Source organism: Pygocentrus nattereri, chromosome 25 (assembly GCF_015220715.1).
Source record: "Pygocentrus nattereri isolate fPygNat1 chromosome 25, fPygNat1.pri, whole genome shotgun sequence".
Lineage (NCBI taxonomy): Eukaryota > Metazoa > Chordata > Actinopteri > Characiformes > Serrasalmidae > Pygocentrus > Pygocentrus nattereri.
In genome coordinates, this window is record NC_051235.1 from 9,216,246 (window position 1) to 9,239,810 (window position 23,565).

A 23,565-nucleotide genomic window follows, 5' to 3' on the forward strand; every position below is an offset into this window, starting at 1 on the left:
GGTGATTTCTTGTATCTCTCAGGGTGGCATCTAGGAATGGCTATCTAGTTTGGGTTCCTTTAGTGGCCTGTAACCTCTTGTCTGAGGAGGTCTGACTTGTTCAGTTTTGTTTTGTTTTTTTTTTTGGTAAAAATGCAGGTGTCTCTCAGTAAGAGGGGGCAGTTAAAAGTCCCTTGTGCATCTGTAAATGTTGTCTACCTTTGGCCTAGGACAATTCTGCAAACTTTTTTTTAAGTTGTTCCAACCTTTTGGCTGGAGCTCTGGTAAGCGAACCTGCCAGGAGCTGCATGTTCCAAAACAGGCCTATATTAAAGGAGACCGATTCCAAATCAAGACCATGTTTCTTTTGCCTGTGCAGTGCAAACACCTTCTTGTTGGCTAAAGACACCATGTGGACCACTTGACTATCCCAGTCATCCTAAATAGTGATTTAGGCCCCCCAGGGCCTCTACAGCATGATGGGTTGCCAAGGTGTTGTGATTGATACACTAAGCTGGTAATGCAGGAGAACGCTTAAATGCACTACATATAGGACCTATCACTTACTTGGGTTCGGTTTCACTTTGTGGTCACTGACCCAAATTTCCCAGGGCAGAGGCTGCTGTAGAGTACAAGGAGGCCAGACTCCTTTCCTAGGCAACTCCACATGTGGCTTCGGGTATGAAGTATGACCAACATTATATCTGCAATATCTTATGCTGTGTGACCTGTGATGAACATATAAGAATGCTAATATTGCACAGTTTACAGGCTTTAGTGTAGCTGAACGCAGCAGTGAGCCATTATAAACAACACCTGTTTGTTAGCAATGTTAGCCTTGTCGCTCCAACACTAAACTAAAGGAGCAAATTTTGGACGTCTCTGACGATTGACTATATGATAAACTGTCTTGCCCACCAATTGACCTTTGGTGGAAAAAATGCATGACCTCATGGAAAAGCTTTGTTAAATGGCAAAAATAACATCACAATAGGTCAAGACCGTTTTGCAATACACAGAATTCATCACGATATTTAATTTGTCTGAGATTTGATGAGTTGGAACCATTTCCAAAATACTAAAACTACTAATACAAAACTTTTATTCAATGTTTCACATAATGCACTGTACAAAATCCAAATTAACAGGATAAATTAGGCCTTTTGTAATGAAGCAGTTGGTCAGTGTTCCTTAACTGACATTCAGATCAATTCATTTATGGTTTAAACAATAAACCCAAGATACTGACAAACACTGAAACAAAAGTATCTTGTCATAATACCTTTTTATTCTTTATCTTATAGTTTAGAAATTCTTACAATGTTTCTTTGCAAAAATTCCCTTTTAATTCATAGCCTGTGTTGGTGTCTATGATTGCAATACAAATATGGTAAGAGAACACGAATAATTAATAATAATAAATTACTTAAGTACAAAAACAGTAGCAAAATGGTTACTAGATCCAACTGTCAGCCGCATTTCTTGCACATTCTAATGAGGTTGCAATACAGCGCATTGATATTCTGTCCTCAAACCTTAAAACAAAAAGTTAGGGAAAAAAAATAGTTAAAAAAAAAAAAAAAGTTTTATTCCCAAGATAAAATGTGTCCCTGGAGTGAAGTAGAAGAGAACAGTATACACTCACATCATGTATGGTAAACCTCAAAAAAAAAAATAATAAAAATAAAAAACAGCCGCTGTTATAAGCTCTTCTGGCTCGAAATGCAGTTAAAATCAGCAAACTTTACATTCAAACACTTGGAAAAAGCCTTTTCAAAGTCAATACAAGAGACACTTTTACACAGTTTTACAAGCCAACATAAAGTGACGATGCTTTCGAGACGAACAAAAATACACCAAGATTCTTGGTTGGTCAATTTTTGTACAAGAAAGAAAAACATAAATGGTAACTTGTGCAGTGACAAAGTATTTGTTACGCTGCTTCTTTCACTGACATATTCAAGAATTCCTCAGCAAACATATGTGGGCACCTTTCTGAGATATGTAATGTTTAGAAACTGGTGAACATGCAGAACTATTGCTTAACTGCCCTAGATATGCAAGCGAACAAATGAGTTAATCCTGTCCTACACTAAGGCCAGTGTGTCAAGAAGTAGAGTCAGTATTCAGTCCTTTGAGCAAAAGCTGCACTAGAACTCTGCAAAGCCCAGCACAGAAAAGTCATTTTTTCCTTGGGGACAGTTTGACTAGAAATAGAACAGAATAACTCCTCTATTGTCACTGTACAATTAGCCTACAACAAAATCGAACGTTTGCCGATGGATGACATTTAGCAGCGCAAAGTCTTGATCTTGAGTCAAATGTTGCATGGCTATAATACTAGTTACACTAGCATTTTGGTACAACTATGCCTTTAAAGTTGGTGTATAATCCACCATCAATCCATCGCACATGCCGAAGAAAAGAAGAGGGAAAAAAATGATGATTTCATGAATAGTGTCAATACCCATTTTGGCCATTGATAAACGCTAAACAATGCTATTTTCTCATGTTGAGGGCAGCAATGGCTGGAAACTACCTAGCAATCAAATGTAACTTCTTGCTATATCGTTTTGTACTAGTGGTCACCAGCCCTCCTCTCGCAGATCTACTTTTCCCACTGAGGTTAGGCCAAATCCACTGCCCTCCAAAGTAATAGTTTGGCAATAAATAAATGAACTTGATTTTCCACTAACCCCCATGTAGTTCATCAACCTAGACATGTTTGGCGTCCATATTTCCCTCATTAAGTTGAGCCTTGGAACTTAGAGGCTAGTAAAAAGTCACCCAAATTATATCTCTAACTACATCTCAAAAACTCTCAACCCACTTAAACCGCATCTAGGTTTTTGTTAAGGTTGTGCAAACTTGTCAATGTAGTTTAGGACACAGTATGGCTTGAACTGTGAACTACTGGTCTGCACTCCCTTGGGATTCCCACTGGGCCTGCTACAATATCTTGCGGCGCAGGACTAATTTTCAGTGTTGTGCACAGGTGAGGAAGGTGAGGGATGAAACATGCATGAAGAGAGATCTCACAAATGAATGAACAGCCTAAATAAAGTTAAACAATCACTAAAGAGTTGCAAACTGCAAACTCCTGCAAGTTCGATCCTGTGAACTGTGAACTACACCTCTCTGGTGAAAATGTATAATTGCAGGCAACGTGTGGAAGAAGATTTTGTAACGGCCGTTATGCTTTGGACCCCTTCACCAAGCACATAAATTTGATGATTGCAAGTGCTTGAGAGTATTCAAGAAGAACTCAGTCAAAACTTGACGAAGGACCAAGGTCCTTCTGAGGATGTGAGTGAATTCAGTATAATGTTCATTTAACATTTGAGACCTAAACATAGAGTCAGACATTCTTTTCCTGTTCATGTTACTTTAATAAATAAAGATGTATGACGTGGTCCAAAAACCTCCCCCAGAATCCAAACGGGCCTTGAATTTAAATGATTATTTCTGTTTTTTCAGGATAATTCAAAGCAGCACACAGACACCATATTTTAGCATTTTCCCCCCTTCTGATTCAGCAATGCTACTTCTTTCCATTATTAACAAAAAGAAAAATCATACCTAGTACATCGGTCAGCCATGTTAGACAACACCTGTGTCACAGCATAATAGCCTCGTAGCTTCGGCACTAAAGAAGCAAAATCTAGACACCAAACATGTCTTCGCTGATCAACTACATCTGGGGTAAGTGGAAAAATCTAAACATGATTTTTCGCAAAACCATTCATTTAATGCATCTGATCCAGCCAATAAGGATGACTGATAAAGCTAAGCAGGTGGATTAGGTGGTGCTTTGAACTAGACAGCAGGAAGGTAGATCTCCAGGATCAGGGTTGGTGTCTGCTGTTTGAGACATGTGGATGGGGTTAAAACCTGAATCTGCTATGATTTCTCAAGTGAGATGGTATCTGGTGTGCAAATAGAATCTAGAACTGCATGAATGTCAGCAATAATCCCTTTGCCTTCTCAGCAGTGGAACTCTCTTATTCCCCTCTTACTAGCTATTAGCACAAATGGTTGACCATGGTTTCTAGCAAAATGGATGCATTTAGCTACTTCTGATTGCCATCATTTGCATTTGGGCAGTAAACAAGAGCTATTTAACTTGTAGCTAAATGACCTTTCTGCTGGCTAATGCTAAATTGTGCAGTAGGTCAAAGCAATGCTGTTGTCTTTAAGCTGAGACTAATTTCTTGGTTCTTCTTTTAATTTGATTCTCAAGCATGCAAGCAACTTCCCGAGCGTTTCATTAATGCAAAATCTATGACTGAGAAGTTGGGTATGGAATCAACAAGATGGCTTTGAGTAGAGCAGTGAATTCTGCACAAATTTGCACTCCTGAGCAGATGCTATTGTAACGAATGGAAACGTTCAGTCCGCCTCTGTATATTCATCTGTTCACTTTTTGACTCAAGGGCAGCCAGTGGTCCCAGTACAGGTTTAAGAGCTTCTCCATGGAACAGACAGAAGCTCAAACACTCCACTTTAACAAATCCCTGTGCTGTTAAAGGATTCATTTACAATAATGGGACAAACATGAGGTACAAATTCGTACAAAAACAAGGCCTCATTAGGGATGTCTTTGAGTAGTTCTCTGAGAGAGCCAGCAGTCAAACAGCACTTGTTTCCTGGATCTTCCAGGGATTCAACAGCCATTTTAGGAGATTAGAAGAATGGCAATTGAACATCGTACACAATTCTTCAGTTAAAAAATAGCCAACTGGACCTTTATAACACTTTACCACTCACAACACTGACTGGACAGTGAGACCAAGGCTCGTTAAACAGAAATCACCTAAAGACAATTCATCCTCTGAACTGGCTGGATTTAAGTGAAACTTGCCAAAACCCTAGTGTGTGTGTGTGTGTGTGTGTGTGTGTGTGTGTGTGTGTGTGTGTGTGTGTGTGTGTATTTATTTATATATATTTCAACCTGTGTGCAGTAGTATTACATCAGAGGGGCAGTGCATGTTTACGTGTGTGTTAACAGTCCGAGCCATCATCGCATTGTTGACGTGCCCCGGAGAGAGACAGAAACAGTCAGAGTAGGACACAGTGAAGCCTGGCCGAGCCTGATGGTCTGTCTGCTCGCCATTTTGTTTTCTTCTTCTTCTTTTGAGCCCTCTCTGGAACTTGTTGCCTGTACAAATTAAATTACCAAGACAAAGACGGGAACAAAGAAATATACCAAAATAACCCATTTTTTCTTGCTTTTCAAACCGGAAAAGAGCAGAACTCCTCTATAGAAAACACACTTCTGCACATTTTAATGTACAATGTTTATTTGCTGAGTCTAACATACTGGGAAAACAAAACATAAAATATAATATCTAAAACCTTTTTCAGCATGTTAAATAAATGCAAATAAAGCAATGTGTTCTCTACAGAGAATATGTTCTTATTTGTATTCAGAAAATTTTTAAAAATGTAATTTGACTATACAACTGTATATAGAATGTCACTGTTTAAACTTTTTAGAAAATATTAGAGACTTTGGAGATTTCAGGAAATCTAACTCTTCTTCTAACTTTTTTCACTGTGCTTTTTTTAATAACTCATTATCATGGAATATGTTTTGATGGAAATGTGTGTGATTTACAAAACCATAAACGAACTACATTTTTTTTGTTTAAATGTTTTTTTTTCTTTGATTGTGGCTCATCCTTCCTCTTTTAGCAGCTCAACAAATGTTCACACAGCAGGTAAAAGTGGCCCAAATTTGTTTTGTGACAAAGATGTGTCATTTGTGTGGCTGTGTGAACAGCAAAAACACATTATATTTGACCATTTCAATTCCTGTTAGAGATGCTTTCATATGTGGTACTGAAATCTGATCCGTATCTGATATGCAGTAGCTCGGTCTAAACAGCCAGATCGGAATTCTAGCGGCTGAACGCGGCCGTCGAAGAACAAGGCTGCAGTGTTAAACAACAGTTAAAAGTGTGAAAGAAAAGTTTAAAGAATCTGACACAAACCAAAGAAGTGCCCTTTTTATGGCGGGCTCAAACACAATCTGGGTGATGAGCCCAGCTCTCAGTCAGTGAAGCTTTATTATTGCTTCTGTGATGCTGATGGAAAAAAAAAATTAAACCTCAGGGAGCAACTGGCGTTCGTTCATAGTCATGATTGTTTACCTCTGGAGGAGCCACGTGAAGCAACATGAAGCATTGTTCTTTTGCATATGTGGGTCAGTTTAGGAGTGCGATCTGTTCAGACTGATGTTACATATAGGTCACAATTAAAAGATATTGTGAACAACCAAACAAAACAAATAATAATCAGATTTGGTGAGAAAATCAGATTTGGGCCACTTTGGCTACGTTTACATAGCAGGTAAAAGAGTTAAAACATTTCACGCAGAGAGACAACAGCATCCTACTCAATCTGATAAGAGTTGAGTTTTAATTTGTTAATTAAAAAGATCAGATTTCCATTCTGCAAGAGGAATGGCCACTAGGGGGGCTGCAGAAAGCGATTCTTCCAAAAATTGGATACTCCGATCATTTTGATCAAACCCAAAATTCACTCATCAGAGCATCACTGGACATCTATCATTTTTTTGTGACTAATTCATCACAAAGAAAGTTATGTCATCTCACTGAAAAAGTTTGGTTGCTCACAAGTAGAAATCGCATCCAAACTTTTACTTTAATTGTAATTTAATTGACCCAAACCATCAAACAAGCTCTCTAAAGTGAACGCAGTGTGCTTGAGCATTGTCCTTAGTCTTGGAATTTAGACAATGCTCAAAACTGCTGCATAAAATAAACTTTTTTCCTGTTATTTTATGTGTTTTAATGTTCAGAGTTGGACAATACAAATCGGCTTGACTTTTATTGTCACTCGCAATACAAGTGAATACTTCTTGCCTCCAAATAACTCTACCACAGGATATGATGGAATATTTACTGTTTAATTACTGTAGTAATTTGCGCACAGCACTTCAGAATACTACTTTTGAGTATATATGTTGGCTTTTATTATATTAAACAGAAAGTTCTTTGTTTTACTCATGTTTCCTCCATGTCTCCCTGTAGTATCCTTACATTTCTAATTTCCTTGTGTTTTCCTTTAATGTCCAATTCATTGTATTGTCTATTTCAACTACATAATTTGATCATATCCTGTTGTATCATCTTTTAACTCATATTGTGATGCATCTGTCAATACCAGCCTGTGAATCACAGAGTCACTGTTACCCAATTCAAATTCACTCACCGAATCACTCTCACAAGCTCATGGAATGCTTTATCAACATTCATGGGAGGATCCTTTGCACTTGTTTCAATATACGTAATCTGTCAAAAGAAGGCCAAGAAACATGTATAAACCTTACTTATTCAAAACCCACATTATCTGCCAAAAAAAAAAAGATGAGTTACTTACGCTGTGCTTCATTGCCATCTCTCTTCCCTGTTCACTCGTGATTTTCCGCAAGTGTACCAGGTCCACTTTATTGGCAACAAGGACCATTGGGAACGACTCCCTATAAACAAACACCCATAGAATAAACACGTGAAGCACTGTTGTTTTCAAACATTATTAAATCTTAATGTGCTTTTAATTTATCTGATTATAATTAGCACAGCTCCAATGAGCGAACTACATTACTCTAACCTGATTACTACCAAAAGAGTTTAATTGTGTAGTGAATTATTTTATTAGCAGAACTGATGTTTATGAGTGTGAGCGAGTGAAAGTGTTTTCAGACCTGTCTTTAACTCTCAGTATAAGCTGATGGAAGCGGTCCACATGCTCGAAGCTGGCTTTGTCCGTCACTGAAAAGACTATGAGAAAGCCGTCTCCAGTGCGCATGTACTGTTCTCTCATAGCGCTGAACTCCTCCTGACCTGCTGTGTCCAGAACTGCACACAAACACAGAGATTATCCTTAGAGTAAGCATGGACGCACCCACACACATAATAATGATAATGTTTAAATAAGCACACAAACACAAAAAAAGGCCAAGATTACAAACATATTTATGAATCAATTATTTATGTTCAAATCTGAAAAAAAAGTATACTGTAAACTGTGGAGCTTTAAGAGCTAATTTCACAAATTTACTGACTTTTGAGAAGTAATGGTGCAATAAGAGCATCAAATAATTATAAGAATTCAAAATTATAAATAATAATAATAATAAATAGTTCTGGATTAATAAGAGATCCATTACATACTTGTAGCTCACTGAAACAAGTACAGAGATAGCAGATTATAAACTTTTAATAAATACAGAATGGATACAGAATGTAAATTAAATGTAAACATGTAGCTTACTATGTCATTTAAAAATGCTATTTGAATATAACTCATTCACTATAATAATAATAATAATAATAATAATAATAATAATAATGATGAATATATCTTTGTGCAGTAGAACATTTATAAATACATAAAGCTAAATTCTATGCTACCAATTTAACACTGGAACTCCAATCACAGTGAAGATCAAATATCAAGGCAGACAGCTTGAGGAAAGATCTAAATAGCTAATTACAGCAAATAATTGATCTTTTTTCATTTACTACTTGTTTGCAGAATTCTTGAAATGCTGAATGTTTAAATCCACATTTGTTTACCTTATTAGAAAACTGTAAATAACACAAGCTGTTCCAAACTTCTAAATGCTCACATGTGTACGCAATACTGGTACTGAATGATACACCAAAATCTCAGCCACCAAATCATTGCAGAAAGAAGAAACGAACATTTTTTTGGGGAAAAAATAGAATTACAGAAGCAGCAGATCAACAATGGAAAAATTTGGTGGCGTAGAACCATTTCAGGGTCTCTATGAGGGAATTGGGCTGAGCAATGTGGCAAAAACATCATATCGCGATACGAAACACATAGAAAAATATTTTGACACCGACACAATGCACTGGTAGTGCCACAAAAACAGCCATCAAAAATATTTTTATTCAGCACTTCAGACACTAAATCTAATTAAAAGTAATTATGCTCCCTTTTTAATGAAACACGCAGTTGTTCAGTGTTCTTTAGGCATGGACGATATCCATGATATACTCTATAAAAGTGCATCTTTTATCATACTTGCAAAATTATATCGCCCACCTCTACAAGGGACATAACTGCTCGTGTTAAGCATCAAGAGGTAGTGCAACACCTCAGAACTTCTACATTACAGTTCAGATACCACTTGAATACATGACGTCAGTTTTGCACACAATACAGCAAAACAACAGAGGCCGAAAAGAAGATCTCCACTAGCATGTTAGCACCATCTATAGCCACATATTTTGAAATGACAAAATAATTAACAAATAGCAGCACTAAAGTTCAACTACTGAATAATATAATTCATAATCTTGAATGACCAGCCATTATAGACGACGTTGGATTTTGTGCCATGTACTGTAGCTTATGTACTGTAATAATTTTAGTTCATTTTTGTTCACTTTTTTTTATACATTTTCAACTTAGTTTTGTCCTATTGAATTATATGTCGGTGCTCTAATTAAAAGTCTTGCTCTAACTAACCAAAACCTTGAATGGCAGCTGGTACTGATAACTATTAGATACCTTTTCTTTAAAAAAACAAAACAAAAATAAACTACATAGCTGTGACGGGGAGCAAGGAGGCAGACGCACATGCTGAGATAAGCGAGATTTATTAAGGGCAAAGCCAGGGTCATAGTCGTAACAGTCCGGGTTCAAGTAGCCAATACGGAGAGAATACGGGTCAGACATGATAAACAAAAACACTGAACCTCAGCCAAGAATCAAACAACCAATACCAGTACAACCAACACAGCAGATAAACAACAACCACGGACAGAGATTCAAACAGTACAAATCAAACAAAGACCAGCAAACACTAAAGACAAACACTGGGCTTAAATAACAAAGGGTAAAGGAGGGACAGGCAGGAAACATGTGAAAACAATCATGGGCGGAGACATGAAACGAGGGGCTGGACTAAACTTAAACCAAAACCAAAACAAAGGGGCACGTGGAGTGGTGGGAGGAGCCAACCGTGACAGTAGCTTTAAAATACTCAAACATTTTTACCTTTTATGAAGAAATGCACAGCCAACAAGACTTTTTTAGTAAGTTATTATTTCACAAAAAATACAGCTATTTTATATTTGCAAAAGTTAAGAAAGCAGTTTAAACATCTGCAGAACTATTCTAAAGTGGAAAAAAAAAAAAACATCTGCATTCCCTCTGTTTAGACTTTCTCGTAAACATACACATATAAAATGCAAGCATACAGTTATTACACTTCAAGTCTACTTTCTGCAGAAAATACAGTGTGGAAAATCCACTCACTTGTGAAAACAAAAAATATTAAGGGTGTAATGATTTCAATGTTTATCGCAAAACAGAACATATATCAAAAGTTGAAAAAGGTATCAACAGTACATCACTTATCTCCTTTGAGGATCTCTCATTACATTTTTTGGTGGAAAACACCTCAAGGATCAAAACTAGGCATCAGGGTGCAGCCTATCAAAGTAAAGTGTGCAGGGAGGGCGGTGCTTTTGCAGCAGACGCAGACACACACACACACACACACACACACACACTTAAATAACATTTTCATAAATCAATTATAAGCTCTAAGACTTGTGACTTTGGGGGATTATTTTTAATATAGGACAGCACAAATTTAAATACGTTTTATTAAGCTGAGTCAAACTAATGTGTGGTATGTAATTAGACCTTCACATTTTAACATACTGAAAAATACTGAAAAACAACTAACATGAAAATGTGTGCAATAGTATGCCTCTAGTTCATTAACATTCATCAATTCATTAACATATGAAGGCAAAGCACATATTTTTGGTGTACAAAAAACTAATGTATTGCAATTATTATTAAATCATCATATATCACTTCGCAATCATATTACAGTGTTACAAATAAACTGGCAGCCAAATCTGAGAATGATGGTGACTTTTGTCCTGATGAGGACTGAGTATTGGAAAAGGGCCATTCATTTCTAGTGTACATAAAAACACACATAGCACCTGTGAAGACATACTGGTTCAGTCAAAATACTATTAGGAGAGTGGATTCAAGGGACCTGCTTAATCCCTAAAACTACCAGAGCCACAGATCCTCACTCTCATAACTACATAACTTACCTGCTATTTTTACAGTAATAGCCAAATAATTTAAAGTAGTTACTGAATTATAAGGAATAAATTTAATTACCATCCAGAATGGCCCACTGTCCATCTATTTCAGTATGCTTGAGGTAGGAGTCCTCAATGGTGGGGTCATAGTCCGGGACGAAGATCTTCTGAAAGAACTGGATGGTGAGTGCGCTCTTACCCACGCCTCCATCCCCCACCACCACCAACTTATAGGTGGGCAGGTTGTCCCCGGGAACAGCGCTGGTCGCCATGGAGACTGCTACACCTGCAGCATAGAGGGGAGAATGGTGTAAGGCTGGTTGCTGTTGCCCAGTCAGTCACCCATACACACACACACACACAAACATACTTCCTGCATGTAAGGCAAAGAAAAAAAAAACGAATGAAGACTATTAGTGTGAGAATGGCAGACCCTAACACTTTAAAGATGGCCAGTAAATGGATATGAAGGCACTATAATGGTGCAGCTTTAGAGAACAAGTAACCACTCAGGAATAACTGCTGACCAAGGCTTTTTCAGGCATCCAAAGAAAAGCATTATGTGCTCACACATATGGGAAATATTGATTCAACCAGACACAGGGATTACAGTCCAGCCTGATCAAGGACATGTACAACCATTTCTGCTTACTTAAAGCTCGCAGTATATTATCTTATCCGCGAAAGGCCAGTGTGACTGTGGGGTTTTTATTCTCAACGAGCAGGAGCTCACCGATTTTGCTAGTTTAATCAACTGCTCTGTCTTCAAACAACTGAGCATGTGCGCAACCAGCTTTGCTAGAACGAAAACCTGTAGCCACACCAGCCCCTTGCAGATGGATACCCTTGGTCTAGACCAAATACAAACACACACACACACACACACACACACACACACACTTCAGGCAAGAGCACACGGCTGAAATTTTTTAATATATTTCTTTAATTGTAAAGAATTACACATGGATATCCCATAACAAAACAATTCCAAATGAATGTGCATAATAAAGAAATGTTTTTCTTTCAAGCTAACACATGATACCGAAACCTTAAAATATAAATACACTGATACCAATCTGGCGACTAAACTAACTCGAAACACTGGTACTTTTAGATGTCCATTTTCAGTGCATTCTCAAACTCTCTCAAGACCCTACAGAAAACATATGAACTAATGGTAGATCTAATATAATACTTGGCTAGTTATTTATTCTAATATTAAATGTTAAGCTACTGTTAGGTCACATATTTCACTTACAAGATATTCTGTGATATTTCAGGCCACATTTCTTGCAGATTCAGACTAGATTTGTTCTTTTTTTCTGAACTCGGATCCAGCATTGGACTAATACCACCATTGTTTATCGAATTGGTGCCATCACTATTGATCCCTGGCTTTTTGATTGCACTCAAGAACTTGCCCTGATTCAGTCTGTGATTTTATCTCAACGGTGAGGCCGACACCTACAGATATACAGTGTGGTAACAGATCCAGATCCTAGTTACACTTGCAACAGTTAAAAGCAGATCTGAGAGGAACTGTGTATTTGGGTCTGGAGCCTAGCCTTTCCTGTGAAGGAAATCCAGAGTTTCCTCTCTCCTGCTGTATCCCTGGTGATCTGATCCCTCCTTTATCATTGAATTAAGCAACACTTTGTTTAATGCATGCACACTGAGCATTTCTGATCTTCAATTAGTCACACGACGTGTCTTGACACCGGTACATCAGCTTCCACAATTGAAGGTGAAGGAAAGGAATTTTCAGCTTTGCAGGCTGCCACAAATAAGTATTTATTAATAAACAGTGTATAGTTTTCCTTAATGATCCTGCTCATTTTCTACTTACAAGGCTCTGATGGGCCAACAGCTGTCCAAGACTGTTTGATATTCCAGTCTAGTGAATACAGCTGCAATTCAATATCCCAACAAATTCCAGAGTGCCTGAGTAAGCAGTGTAGTGTAGCACATTTTGGCCCGTGCTGCAGATATCCTTTACAATAAATACGACCACAAAGACAATGGCTGCCAAGGCAATGAGCACAATGTGCCTGACACCATTTAAAGTGGATATTCTGATGCAGCGATGGTTTTGTGAACAGGATTCAACTGAGATTTCAGCTTGTAGCTGGCAGAAGCCAAACTGATACTGTCGCCTAAGAGATGTGAAGGTTTGGCTCCAAGCAAGCGCACAAAGCAGTGAGAAGTGACCTCACCTAGTCTACTCACACCGACTCAGTACAGACGTGAGACGATATCAGTACGTTGGGTTACACCACAGCAGGCATATTTCTGAGGTGAACAGTTCTGTTTAAACTGGTCCACGGCCAGCTTTATGACTCCATACTACAGCCATGTTTAAGTTTGACTTATTTCCTTCCCACTTCTAGTCAGGTCCACCACATAAAATCCTGTTTCCACGCATTTTTTATGCTCTTTTATAAGCAGCTCCGTTTTCAGGTCACTTTGTTCGAGTCAAGAAAAAGGCTGTGGAGCGTTTCCTTCAGAAAGCAACAGCGTCTCCCTCGCTAAGAGAGGAAGAAATGGCTCGATGAACGCCCTTCTTTTCTGTGCTTTCCCGTCTTTATTCGTCTACTCAGTTCCTCTATGTTCAAGACAGTAAACTGCAGCCAAAACGTATCGAAAGCCGAAGCCATATTAATGAAATGTGTTTTTAAATCTCCTCAGCGCTGAGACAAAGGCAGCGCTTTCGTCCTGCAGTCACTCAGCACTGATTATAACACTGTTAACGTCAACTGTCAACACAAGTGCGGGGTAATAAAACGCGTTAAAGAACTAAAGACATATTAACGTTACCGTTCAACGAGAAGAAGACACCATATGCCAGCGAGAAAGTCCCCTTGAACGGATGAAGCTGCCGACATTACAGTGGAAATGCAAACGGACAGGCGTTGTATTTGCTCCACAGTCCAGCACAGTCGCTTCCACAAACCGACATTAGCTTCATTTGCTAAAACTAACTGTTTCAGTTCCTTACACCTCAACAGGAGTCACAATTTACAGAGATTTACATAGGAGAGGAGGAGGGGGAAGCATTAACTTCCCCGATAAAAAATAATATTTTTCTGAAATCGACGTCAGGCTCACATTTTGTATTTATGTACAGTAAGTTTAGACATTGTCCCACAAAAGCTTCTGATCATCGTCTTTCCCAAAATAATGAAAAGTGCGGAAACGGTTTGCACGGACATCCCTCTGACACACGAATGGACCGTTCCACTGTCAGAGCTTGTTGGTTTAAAAGGAAAACATGAGCAGACTTCACACTTCGGAGGTAAAGTGTGGTGGTTAGAACAGAGGAAGATAAAAAGGACTGCTGCTTAAACGTCTTACCTTTCACTCAGTCGTTTGTCAGAATGTGTTTAATACATTTGTATATAATATATCTGTTCGCTCAGGTTTTATTTTGGCCGTCTCTATGAATTAAAGATGTGAAAAAAGCCTCTCAAGTGAATGATGACTGCATCAGAGCTCTCGCTTTAGGTCTTTGAATACCATAAATCTTACCATTATTGGTAGTATTAAAGTTGGCCTATTTTAAAGGTGAAATGCACCGATTTTTGAACATTGCTGCAAAATTCAAATCAGTTATTTCAGTTCGAAGCCATTTGGTCAGATTTGATGTGAATGCTGTATCGTACAGAAACCAGCTCGGATTTCTTTACAGTCAGTGGTGATGATAGGAACCAAGGGTCACAATGCCTACAATGCAGGTGTGTTGCAATTTTATTTACTGTGCTAAACAATAACTGAGGTGCTAAAATAGTGGTAAATCCCAAAATGTACCTTTTCTTTGGGCACTATTTCACTATTTTTGGGCCTTACTGTCCCCTGCATGTACCTCTCCACTATGGATAGATAAAACAATATATTTAATTGCAAATCTATTGTAAAACAATCAGGCAGTGTTTCCGTAATCTTTTCATGCAAAAACTTTCTGTGAGGTAGCTTTTAGAGGGAATTAAACACTTCGAACATCAAGTTCCTGTCATTATACTGTAAGTTTCTCTAGCACGGTACATGGCTCATTCCCCTTGAATCTAGTCACGTCTGTAGGTCACAAGTACACACACCCAGAAATAACTCCCCTCAAGGTGTGGATAAAGTCAGAAGCCATTAATGCAGATTGCAGATAAAAAGCAGCGTACTTGACTGAGTTATAATTATTACACATTTTACTTAAATGGAGTTTCTTTACTAATTTCAACATATCGCATATATACATTTTATATTGGACATATAAAAATGTCCAACATAAAACAGAGTTGAGAAATGGACATTAGACTTAAGGTATTTCTTGAGGAATACACGTTCAGGTTCTTTAAAGGGACACAACTGCCAAAATAATGCCTGGTCACCTCTCACAGCAGTCCCTAAAGTCTCTCTAAGTCTCTAAAGCAACATTTCCTGATTTAAAGACTAGAAAAAATCCCTTTCTGTTGATGTATCTTGAAGGTGGAAGTTAAGTTTGAAAGACTACAAGTGCTTTAGGAAGCGCTGAATCATTCCTTTAAGGAAAAAGTTGAAATTAGTGCTGCATTGCTAATGCTAACTAGCAGATCAGTTGCTAGCCGTCAGCATTTGGTAGTGATTGCCACTGATTATGACACTGTGCTTGTGATGTATCCGAATAATGCATTCTGGGTGTTGTAGTGAGAGAATACTGATGGACGAAATCACAAAAAAGGAGAGCAAATCGTGAATTTTGTTAAGCCAGTGAGGCTGAGCGATACTACACTATGCTACGTAACACGACTGCTAGGATATGAAATGCTAGGCCGCAATGCCCCTTTACCCGTTTTCACAGTGGTGATGTGGTTCGTAGGTAGACATTTCTAGAAACAGCATTTGTTTGAATGATGTGCTCTCAAACATCACTGAGCCTCTACAGAACATGTCTCCCTCTTAGGTAAGAGTGGTTGCCTAGCAACTAACCAGGCTTCTCCCAGAATCCTCTCCTTCTTTCAGGAAAGCGCCAGTCAAACACAGAAATATAGACCGACACCACCATAGACGTGTATAATTGTTATAGCTTCCTGACAATTGCTAAACGCTTGAACTGGGGTAAAGATCTTGAAATCAGAGACAAACACATCAACAGTGGCCTGAAACAATTCCTCTACAGAACAATGGAGCTGCACAGGCCCAATGTCTCATACACAGCTCTCCCAGCAGATGGTGCTGCTGCCACTGTCATCCAGTTTCCGGGTTAGTTGGGTTAACGCACTGTTTATACGGGGTTGTTCATCATAATTAAACATATATAGACCACAACAAGACTGGTGGGATCAGAGCTGGCAGGGGTATTAATATTTATTAAACATCTCATGTCTTACATTTATATTGCAAACTCAATGAATTGATTAATCTAGCTCTTTTCAGGCTTGAGCTGAGTCACAGATCAATGATGTAGATGAAATAGATCCGTTTCCCGACCCTGGTCCAGAAAACCCCCTGCCCATTGTGGTGTTTAGAGTGCAGGAACACTGTACTGTACTAAAGGATCCTCCAAATACTGAATCACAAAAGAGCCTTTTATTATCTTTGCATCTGCTACTATTCTGAAGATTGCAATGGCAGAGAATACAGCTCTGCATTCTTCCGAGGATAGACTGAAGACTGAGAGAGCTTGTAGTGTGCAGTAATAAAGAAAAGCTGCTTGGAATAGAAGAGTAGATTAATCATGCCAGCAGCAGGATTTGAGGCATCTTCACTTTTGGATTTGTTTTAAAGTGAATTTGAAAGAAGTTATCACAAAAGCTGCATTCCAAACTGCATGCTACTATACTAAATATGCCAGAAGTAGTAAACCACTGTTCTGTTGGAAATGTATTCATTATGCAATTGAATAATACCAATCGTATAGTAGGATGTGGTTTTGGGCTTAGTCATAAAGGTGTAGTCTGCAGGTGGAGCCTTATTTTGGTCACACCCCAGGAAGTGAGACTGCATCTCTGTTCCTCATGGCCATATGGTAAGTGCCTGAAAATCAGTGAGGAATAGTAAGAATTGTCACCGCAAAGTTTCGGAGGCATTATTAGTGTGTTGGTACTGACTAAATGGCATGCTCAGTCATTTTTTTAAACAAAATGTGTTTTGACATTCCCTGGCCAGGTGACCAGAGTCCTTTCTGTGTGGAGTTTGAATGTTCTCCCTATGTCTGTGTGGGTTTCCTCCGGGTACTCCGGTTTCCTCCCACAGTCCAAAGACATGCAGTCAGGTCAACCGGACATGCTAAATTGCCCCTAGGTGTGAGTGAATGTATAGGTGTGCCCTGCGATGGACCGGCGACCTGTCCAGGGGTGTATCCTGCTTTCCGCCTGATGACAGCTGGGATAGGCTCCAGCACCCGATTTTTGAAATCTGAAAAAGTCAGCTTCTCTTACACTGTGTTAAAATCTCATGCTGAATGGACCAATAGAAATGGTCTAAAATTACCTGGAAAATCTCATTACATTAACTTATATTAAGAGTTCAGGAGGTTTGTGAAGTTTGCCGTTTTAGAGATACAAGGTTCTGATCTGACAGAGACGATGCAATCTAAAATATAGTAAGTGCTATGACTATATTGCCACATTTATTTTCTGCTTGTACTATTGTTTTATATGTCTTATTACCTCTGAATAGGAAAAAGAACGGGTGAGAATTGACATCTTGGCCTCTAAATGAGCAGATTGTTATTGAAGCCCATTTCTGCCACTTAAAATAAAAGCATTTTTTTTCTTAAGTGAACTGCTATTATTTTGTAATATTAAATCACTACTTTTAAATGCTGCCTCATTATGCTGAGATACTAAATAAGTATTTTGATATGTAATTTCATTCATTTGAGATGCTGAGTCATTATTTTAAAGTATTATCTCATTGATCTCATTCTCATTATAAACATTTGTGTTATTTTGAGAAACTTTCTTTTAATTTTGAGATGCTTTCTCATTATTTTGAGAAACATTCCCTTTATTTGTATTTAACATATTTATATTTATTTATATTTTCATCTGAAAAATATAAAGCATCTCAAAATAATGAGGAATCAATTAAATATAACAAGATAGCATTTCAGAATGAGATAGTATCTCTAAATAACATCTTAGCAATTTAGAATAATCAGATAATTCAAAATAATGTCTTAGCATCTCAGAATAATGACATATCTCAAAATAATGTTGTATTATCTCAGAATAATGACATATCTCAAAATAATGTCGTATCATATCAGAATAATGACATATCTCAAAATAATGTCGTATCATATCAGAATAATGACATATCTCAAAATAATGTTGTATTATCTCAGAATAATGACATATCTCAAAATAATGTCGTATCATATCAGAATAATGACATATTTCAAAATAATGTCTTATCATCTCAGAATAATGACATCTCAAAATATTGTTTTAGCATCTCAGAATAATGACATATCTCAAAATAATGTTGTATTATCTCAGAATAATGACATATCTCAAAATAATGTATTATCTCAGAATAATGACATATCTCAAAATAATGTTGTATTATCTTAGAATAATGACATATCTCAAAATAATGTTGTATTATCTCAGAATAATGACACATCTCAAAATAATGTATTATCTCAGAATAATGACATATCTCAAAATAATGTTGTATTATCTTAGAATAATGACATATCTCAAAATAATGTTGTATTATCTCAGAATAATGACACATCTCAAAATAATGTATTATCTCAGAATAATGACATATCTCAAAATAATGTTGTATTATCTTAGAATAATGACATATCTCAAAATAATGTTGTATTATCTTAGAATAATGACATATCTCAAAATAATGTTGTATCATCTCAGAATAATAACATCTCAAAACAACGCCTTAACATCTCAGAATAATGACATATCTCAAAATAATGTCTTAGCATCTCAGAATAATGAGATACCATCTCAAAATGACGACAGCCTCTCAGAATGAGATAGTATCTCAAAGTAGCCCTAGTGTCACATAGTGAGATATCTCAAAATTAATCTCCGAATAATGACATAGTATCTGAAATCTTTGACTTAGCTTCACAAAATAACGGTATAGCAATATTAATAATAGCGAAAACGTGATAATTATTATTTAAAAATAATAATTATGTGCTGGATTGTTTGTCCTGAGTGGCGGGAATGAGCTTCCATAGATTAATAAGCGAAAAAAGGAGTGAATAGGATGCGAAGGAATCGGGGAGGAAGTAGGGAAGAAAAGGGGGATAAAAGGAAAGACAGAGCGAGCAGAAAAGGAGAACGGCATAACAGAACGAAGGAGAAGAACAACGAAAGAACGAAAAAAGAAGGAGAGAGAGAGAAAGAGGGACAAGAGGGGGAGACACGGATTTTTCTTCCTCTGTGAGCTCCGCCCCCTGCGCGGCCCCGCCCCCTCTTTCCTCTGGCCTATGAGAGCGCGCGTGCGGTGCGGTTGCGCCATGTTCCCGCCGAGCGCGCTGCTCTGCTGCTAAGCGCCGCTGAAGCTGCGCACGAGCGCGGAGAGTGCAACAGAAGCGCGAGAGCCGAAAGCGGAGCGAAACGTCGTTCAGAAGCGCAGCTCGAGCGCCGCACGTAGACCGCGAGCAGGGAGGAGGGCGGGAAGGCCGCTTCATCTCTTGTGCGTCTCTTCTTCCTCCTCTGGTGGGGGGACCCGTCATCATCACCGTGAGGAGGAAGGGCCCCCGCCGGCCCTGTAATACGACGGCCATGTCTCGGCTTTGCAGCGCGTGAGCGAGCGCCAGCGCGTCCCTCCGCTCTCCCTCGCTCCTTCCACCTCCACCACCTTCATCTCCATCCTCCTGCTCCTCCATCCTCTGGACTCTCTCGGACGTGTATATGACGGTAAGCTCGGCTCTTCTTGATTCAGCGCATTTGCATGAAGCCCAGTCTTTGATGCTTTTGCATGCACGGTGCATTTTCATTCAAGCTGCAAGGTGCACGAGCGTGCAGCAGCTGCAGCTGTATAGCTCCACTCATGCACCCCTGCCTCAGCTTTCAGTACTAACTAATACAGTTGCACTTACCTGATTGACCCCCACCCCCATTCACACTCCCCTGCTTTCCTCTTTCTGCATGCAGGTAATTGCCTGCACTCTTCCTTCTGCATGCATTCTTCTTTCTGGATGCATGGATTGCATTGATGCATGCATGCGTTGCCACGTCGTTGCATCTCAACAGCCTCATCCCTGCTCCTGTCAAACGGCACATTTACCCAGCCACCCGCGTTACGTAACCATTCTTGCATGCCAGCAGAGACAGATTCTCCATAGACGTGGAGGATCTTGCGTATGGCCGCTGCCCGGTCCAGGAGGTTTGGCTTTCATTGTGTTCGGACAGCATGCATCCTTCAGCCCAAGCGATGACATCACCCCGCTCCCCGCTACTCCATTTGTTCACGGCTAGGTGCGCACTCTTCCTGCAGCACCTGCCCCTGGCCTGCTGTCGCCCATAGCAGGAGGACTGGAGTGGACCCCCTTTTTCTTTTGCCTGCATTTGGTCGGCCGATGATTCAGCCAAGGGATCATTTGGTCGTTTTGGCCTCTGTTGCCATACGGCAGGCTGGCATTGCTGTGTGATGCTGTGAAAAAAAAGCCTGCTGTGATGTGTTGTGAATGGAAGAATATTACTGACACTGGTGGCCTCTGATGGAGCACCAGTTTGTGAGCAGTCTAGGGGTGGGCGATATCACAGCGATATTGATATTGTTCTCACAGTGAAATACGTCATGGAAAGCTCTTCTGAGCGTATCGTCAGAGTTGAAAAACCACCGATGAGCTGCATGGTTCAGTAAAAAGAGGGGCACTCGAGACGTGGCTGGTTAGTTGTGAGGTTTTGCTCTGTTGTGCGGTGATGTCCGCGTTTGAATCTGGATATTGACCACCAGCATGTCCATCCTTTCCACAAGGATTTCGGCGAACCAACCGATACTTGATATAAGTTTCGTTCGTCAATTCGGTCAAGAATCTTCTCATGGAAATGAAGTGAGCCGGTCATGTACAGTGCTTTGCAGACGTTAAAGGCTCATGTCCACTCAAAACAGCTGTGATTTTATTCATAGTTCATTCGTAGTTACTCATTTTTCAGAATGAGTCGGGTGAAGAAGCCTCAGAAACCTAATATATCATTTTTTTGTAATCAGAATTGAGTGCCCACTTTTTGATTTCCTTGCCATACTTTTTAGGAGACTTGCGGTCAGTTTTTAAAGAAATTTGCATGGTTAGTTTTCCACGTGTCAGAAGTTCAGTCGTAGAAGTTGGTTGAAGTTGGTGTAATGTATCAGTGCATTTAGCCTGCGAAGTGCAAACTCCATGTAAAGAGCTATAAACATTGATTCTATCCGCTGTTACTTTAAAAAAATGTGGATTGTTAAAAATCTAGGAATGATACTGGAATCACATCAGTATTGGCAGAAAACTGTTTCAATTAAACTTTTAATGTCATTGATCAGATTTTTTGCTTTGCCCATTGTTTCAGACCTTTACACATGTGATGTGTTCTGGAAGAGCAGAATGTTTAAGTGACACTGGATCTAAAATGCCTGCATTTTATCCATTTTACTGCATTTGTAACCCAAAACAGGTGCTTTTTACATATACGTATGATGCTAGTCCAGGTGTATATAGTGCCAGTTTTTACAGTTTATATGTATATAGCTGCGTTGACATCAGTAGACATGTGCATGAAAATATCAGATATCAACCTCACCTCAGAATTCCCATATTGGTGCATGCCTATCAAAAACAACAGATTTAGCTGTAAAGAATTTGGAATTGGTCTCAAAGTGTGCATTCAGAATGCGGGTCCAAGCCCCCTTTGAGCATCACTGGTGGTGACAGTGGCAAGAAAAAACTCCCTAAGAGCAAGAGGAAGAAACTGTGAGAGGAACCAAGACTCAAAAGGGGAACCCATGCTGTTTTGGTTGACACTGGATAGCAAACAGTGTTAGTATGAAATTTTAGAATGCAAAAATTTTAGGGGAAAAACAGGTGGAGCAATGGTATTCATTATCCATGAAGGTCAGTGAATGGATAAGCGGTTAACTGTGAGGAAGAAAAAAACACTGGGAAAAAGCTGAAACGAAAGTAGGGATTCCAAATGACTGACGAGTAGTAGTATTAATAGTATTAATAAATGGAAATCCAGTTTATTGCAGGGAAGAATCAACAATACAAAGAGACTTATGATGATGGATTTCAGTGAAGGGTTTTTAGATGATAGGACTCAAGGTTAAAATTGTTTTTAAAAAAAAAAAGAAAAGGTTCATTATTCAGTTATAGCTGAGGGAAATCTCGGATGAGCAATAGAAGCTGCCTCTTCAGATGAGCCAGTTGTACACTAACTGGTACTTGTTGGATACTGATGGAGACTTGCTGTCTTGTGCACAGCATTGCCTTGTCAGAGAAATATATCGCTGTTGTTGAAAGAAAACTTTGCATCTCCATTTTGAATGTTTTTCAGTTTTTGAGATAATTTGAAAATATCTGTTGCCCTTTACATTGTATGTAAATTTCATGATGAATGGACTAAAAGAAAAGGCCCAAAATTAATTTAAAAATCTGGTTCCATTCACTTACATTAAAAGTTTTTTCCTTCTTCTGTAAAGTTACCGTTTTGGAGATACTAGGTTTTCTTCCGACAACAGCGATATATCCATTGTATCTGTATCTAAATATTGTCAGCTAGAATACGTCGCTAAAAAGCTCTTAATGTTCTTAGTAAAGATTCCTTGGCAGCAAGCTCACCTTCATGCACTCATGTTTTGTAGAAGGTAGAAGCAAAGTATGATATATAATACTACAAAATTGCTATGACAGTAAACTGTGTCACAGTAAGCGCTTCTAAAAATACTTCCTTAGCATTTCAACAGTATTTAAAAACCCTTGATGAATTGCATTTTTGTTAAAACGAGGTTTATAGGGCACTGAAGTGACATAGCTGGTTAGTAGTGAGGTTTTGCTCTGTTATGCGGTGATAGCGAGTTTGAATCTGGATAAAACTGGCAACCACATGTTCATCATTAGCCCTCCGATTTTAGGGAATTGACAGTGTTTCATAGTGAGAATTGGTCATCAGTTGTCTGATTTATTTTTACTTCAGTTGATTTTTTCTTTAGAAATAACCTGAGCCTTTTCAGAGTCAGAAAAAATAGCAGAAAATGTATATATTACAAGAAAGTTACAGATTCCTCAGCAACTTAATATATATTACATTTTTCAGTTTTTTTTTTTTGGAGACCTAGGCCTACATTCAGTCTCTCAGGAAAATGTACAGTGATATTTTAGAACACTTCCAAAGTTCAGTCTTAGAAGTTGGTTTGAAGCGACATATTAATGCACATTTATCCCACAAAGCGCAAGCTGTGGGTAAAGAGCAAATAAACAGTCTCAGTATCTTTGTTACCTGTTGCTTTCACAAAACTTGAGCTATTAAAA

At 38.6% G+C, this 23,565-nt stretch overlaps 2 protein-coding genes across 6 annotated transcripts in view; one reads left to right on the forward strand and one right to left on the reverse strand.

Moving 5' to 3' along the window:
• Positions 1–1,247: 1,247 nt before the first annotated feature.
• mras (muscle RAS oncogene homolog) lies at positions 1,248–14,178 on the reverse strand. The gene is made up of 6 exons (XM_017694628.2): positions 13,923–14,178; positions 11,188–11,394; positions 7,709–7,862; positions 7,384–7,483; positions 7,216–7,295; positions 1,248–5,137 (listed from the first exon to the last, which is right to left on the reverse strand). The coding sequence occupies exons 2-6, from the start codon at positions 11,378–11,380 to the stop codon at positions 5,038–5,040; spliced, it is 627 nt and encodes a 208-aa protein (XP_017550117.1). The 5' UTR covers positions 11,381–11,394; positions 13,923–14,178; the 3' UTR covers positions 1,248–5,037.
• A 5,392-nt stretch (positions 14,179–19,570) lies between these two features.
• The window catches only part of ptpn4b (protein tyrosine phosphatase non-receptor type 4b), a 66,503-nt gene continuing 62,508 nt past the window's right edge, over positions 19,571–23,565 (forward strand). For all 5 annotated transcript variants that reach the window (XM_037534456.1, XM_017694629.2, XM_017694630.2 and 2 more), the window contains exon 1: positions 19,571–19,975. The gene's annotated coding sequence lies outside the window, so the exon portion shown is untranslated. The remainder of the gene's footprint in view (positions 19,976–23,565) is intronic.

Bases quoted from the DNA above. Each gene is read 5' to 3' on its own strand.
- mras (XM_017694628.2), bottom strand. From the start codon at position 11,380: ATGGCGACCAGCGCTGTTCCCGGGGACAACCTGCCCACCTATAAGTTG. The intron at 7,484-7,708 runs GTCTGAAAACAC...GTTTGTTTATAG, and splicing joins ATACTGAGAGTTAAAGACAG to GGAGTCGTTCCCAATGGTCC. The intron at 7,296-7,383 runs GTAAGTAACTCA...TTCTTTTGACAG, and splicing joins AGATGGCAATGAAGCACAGC to ATTACGTATATTGAAACAAG.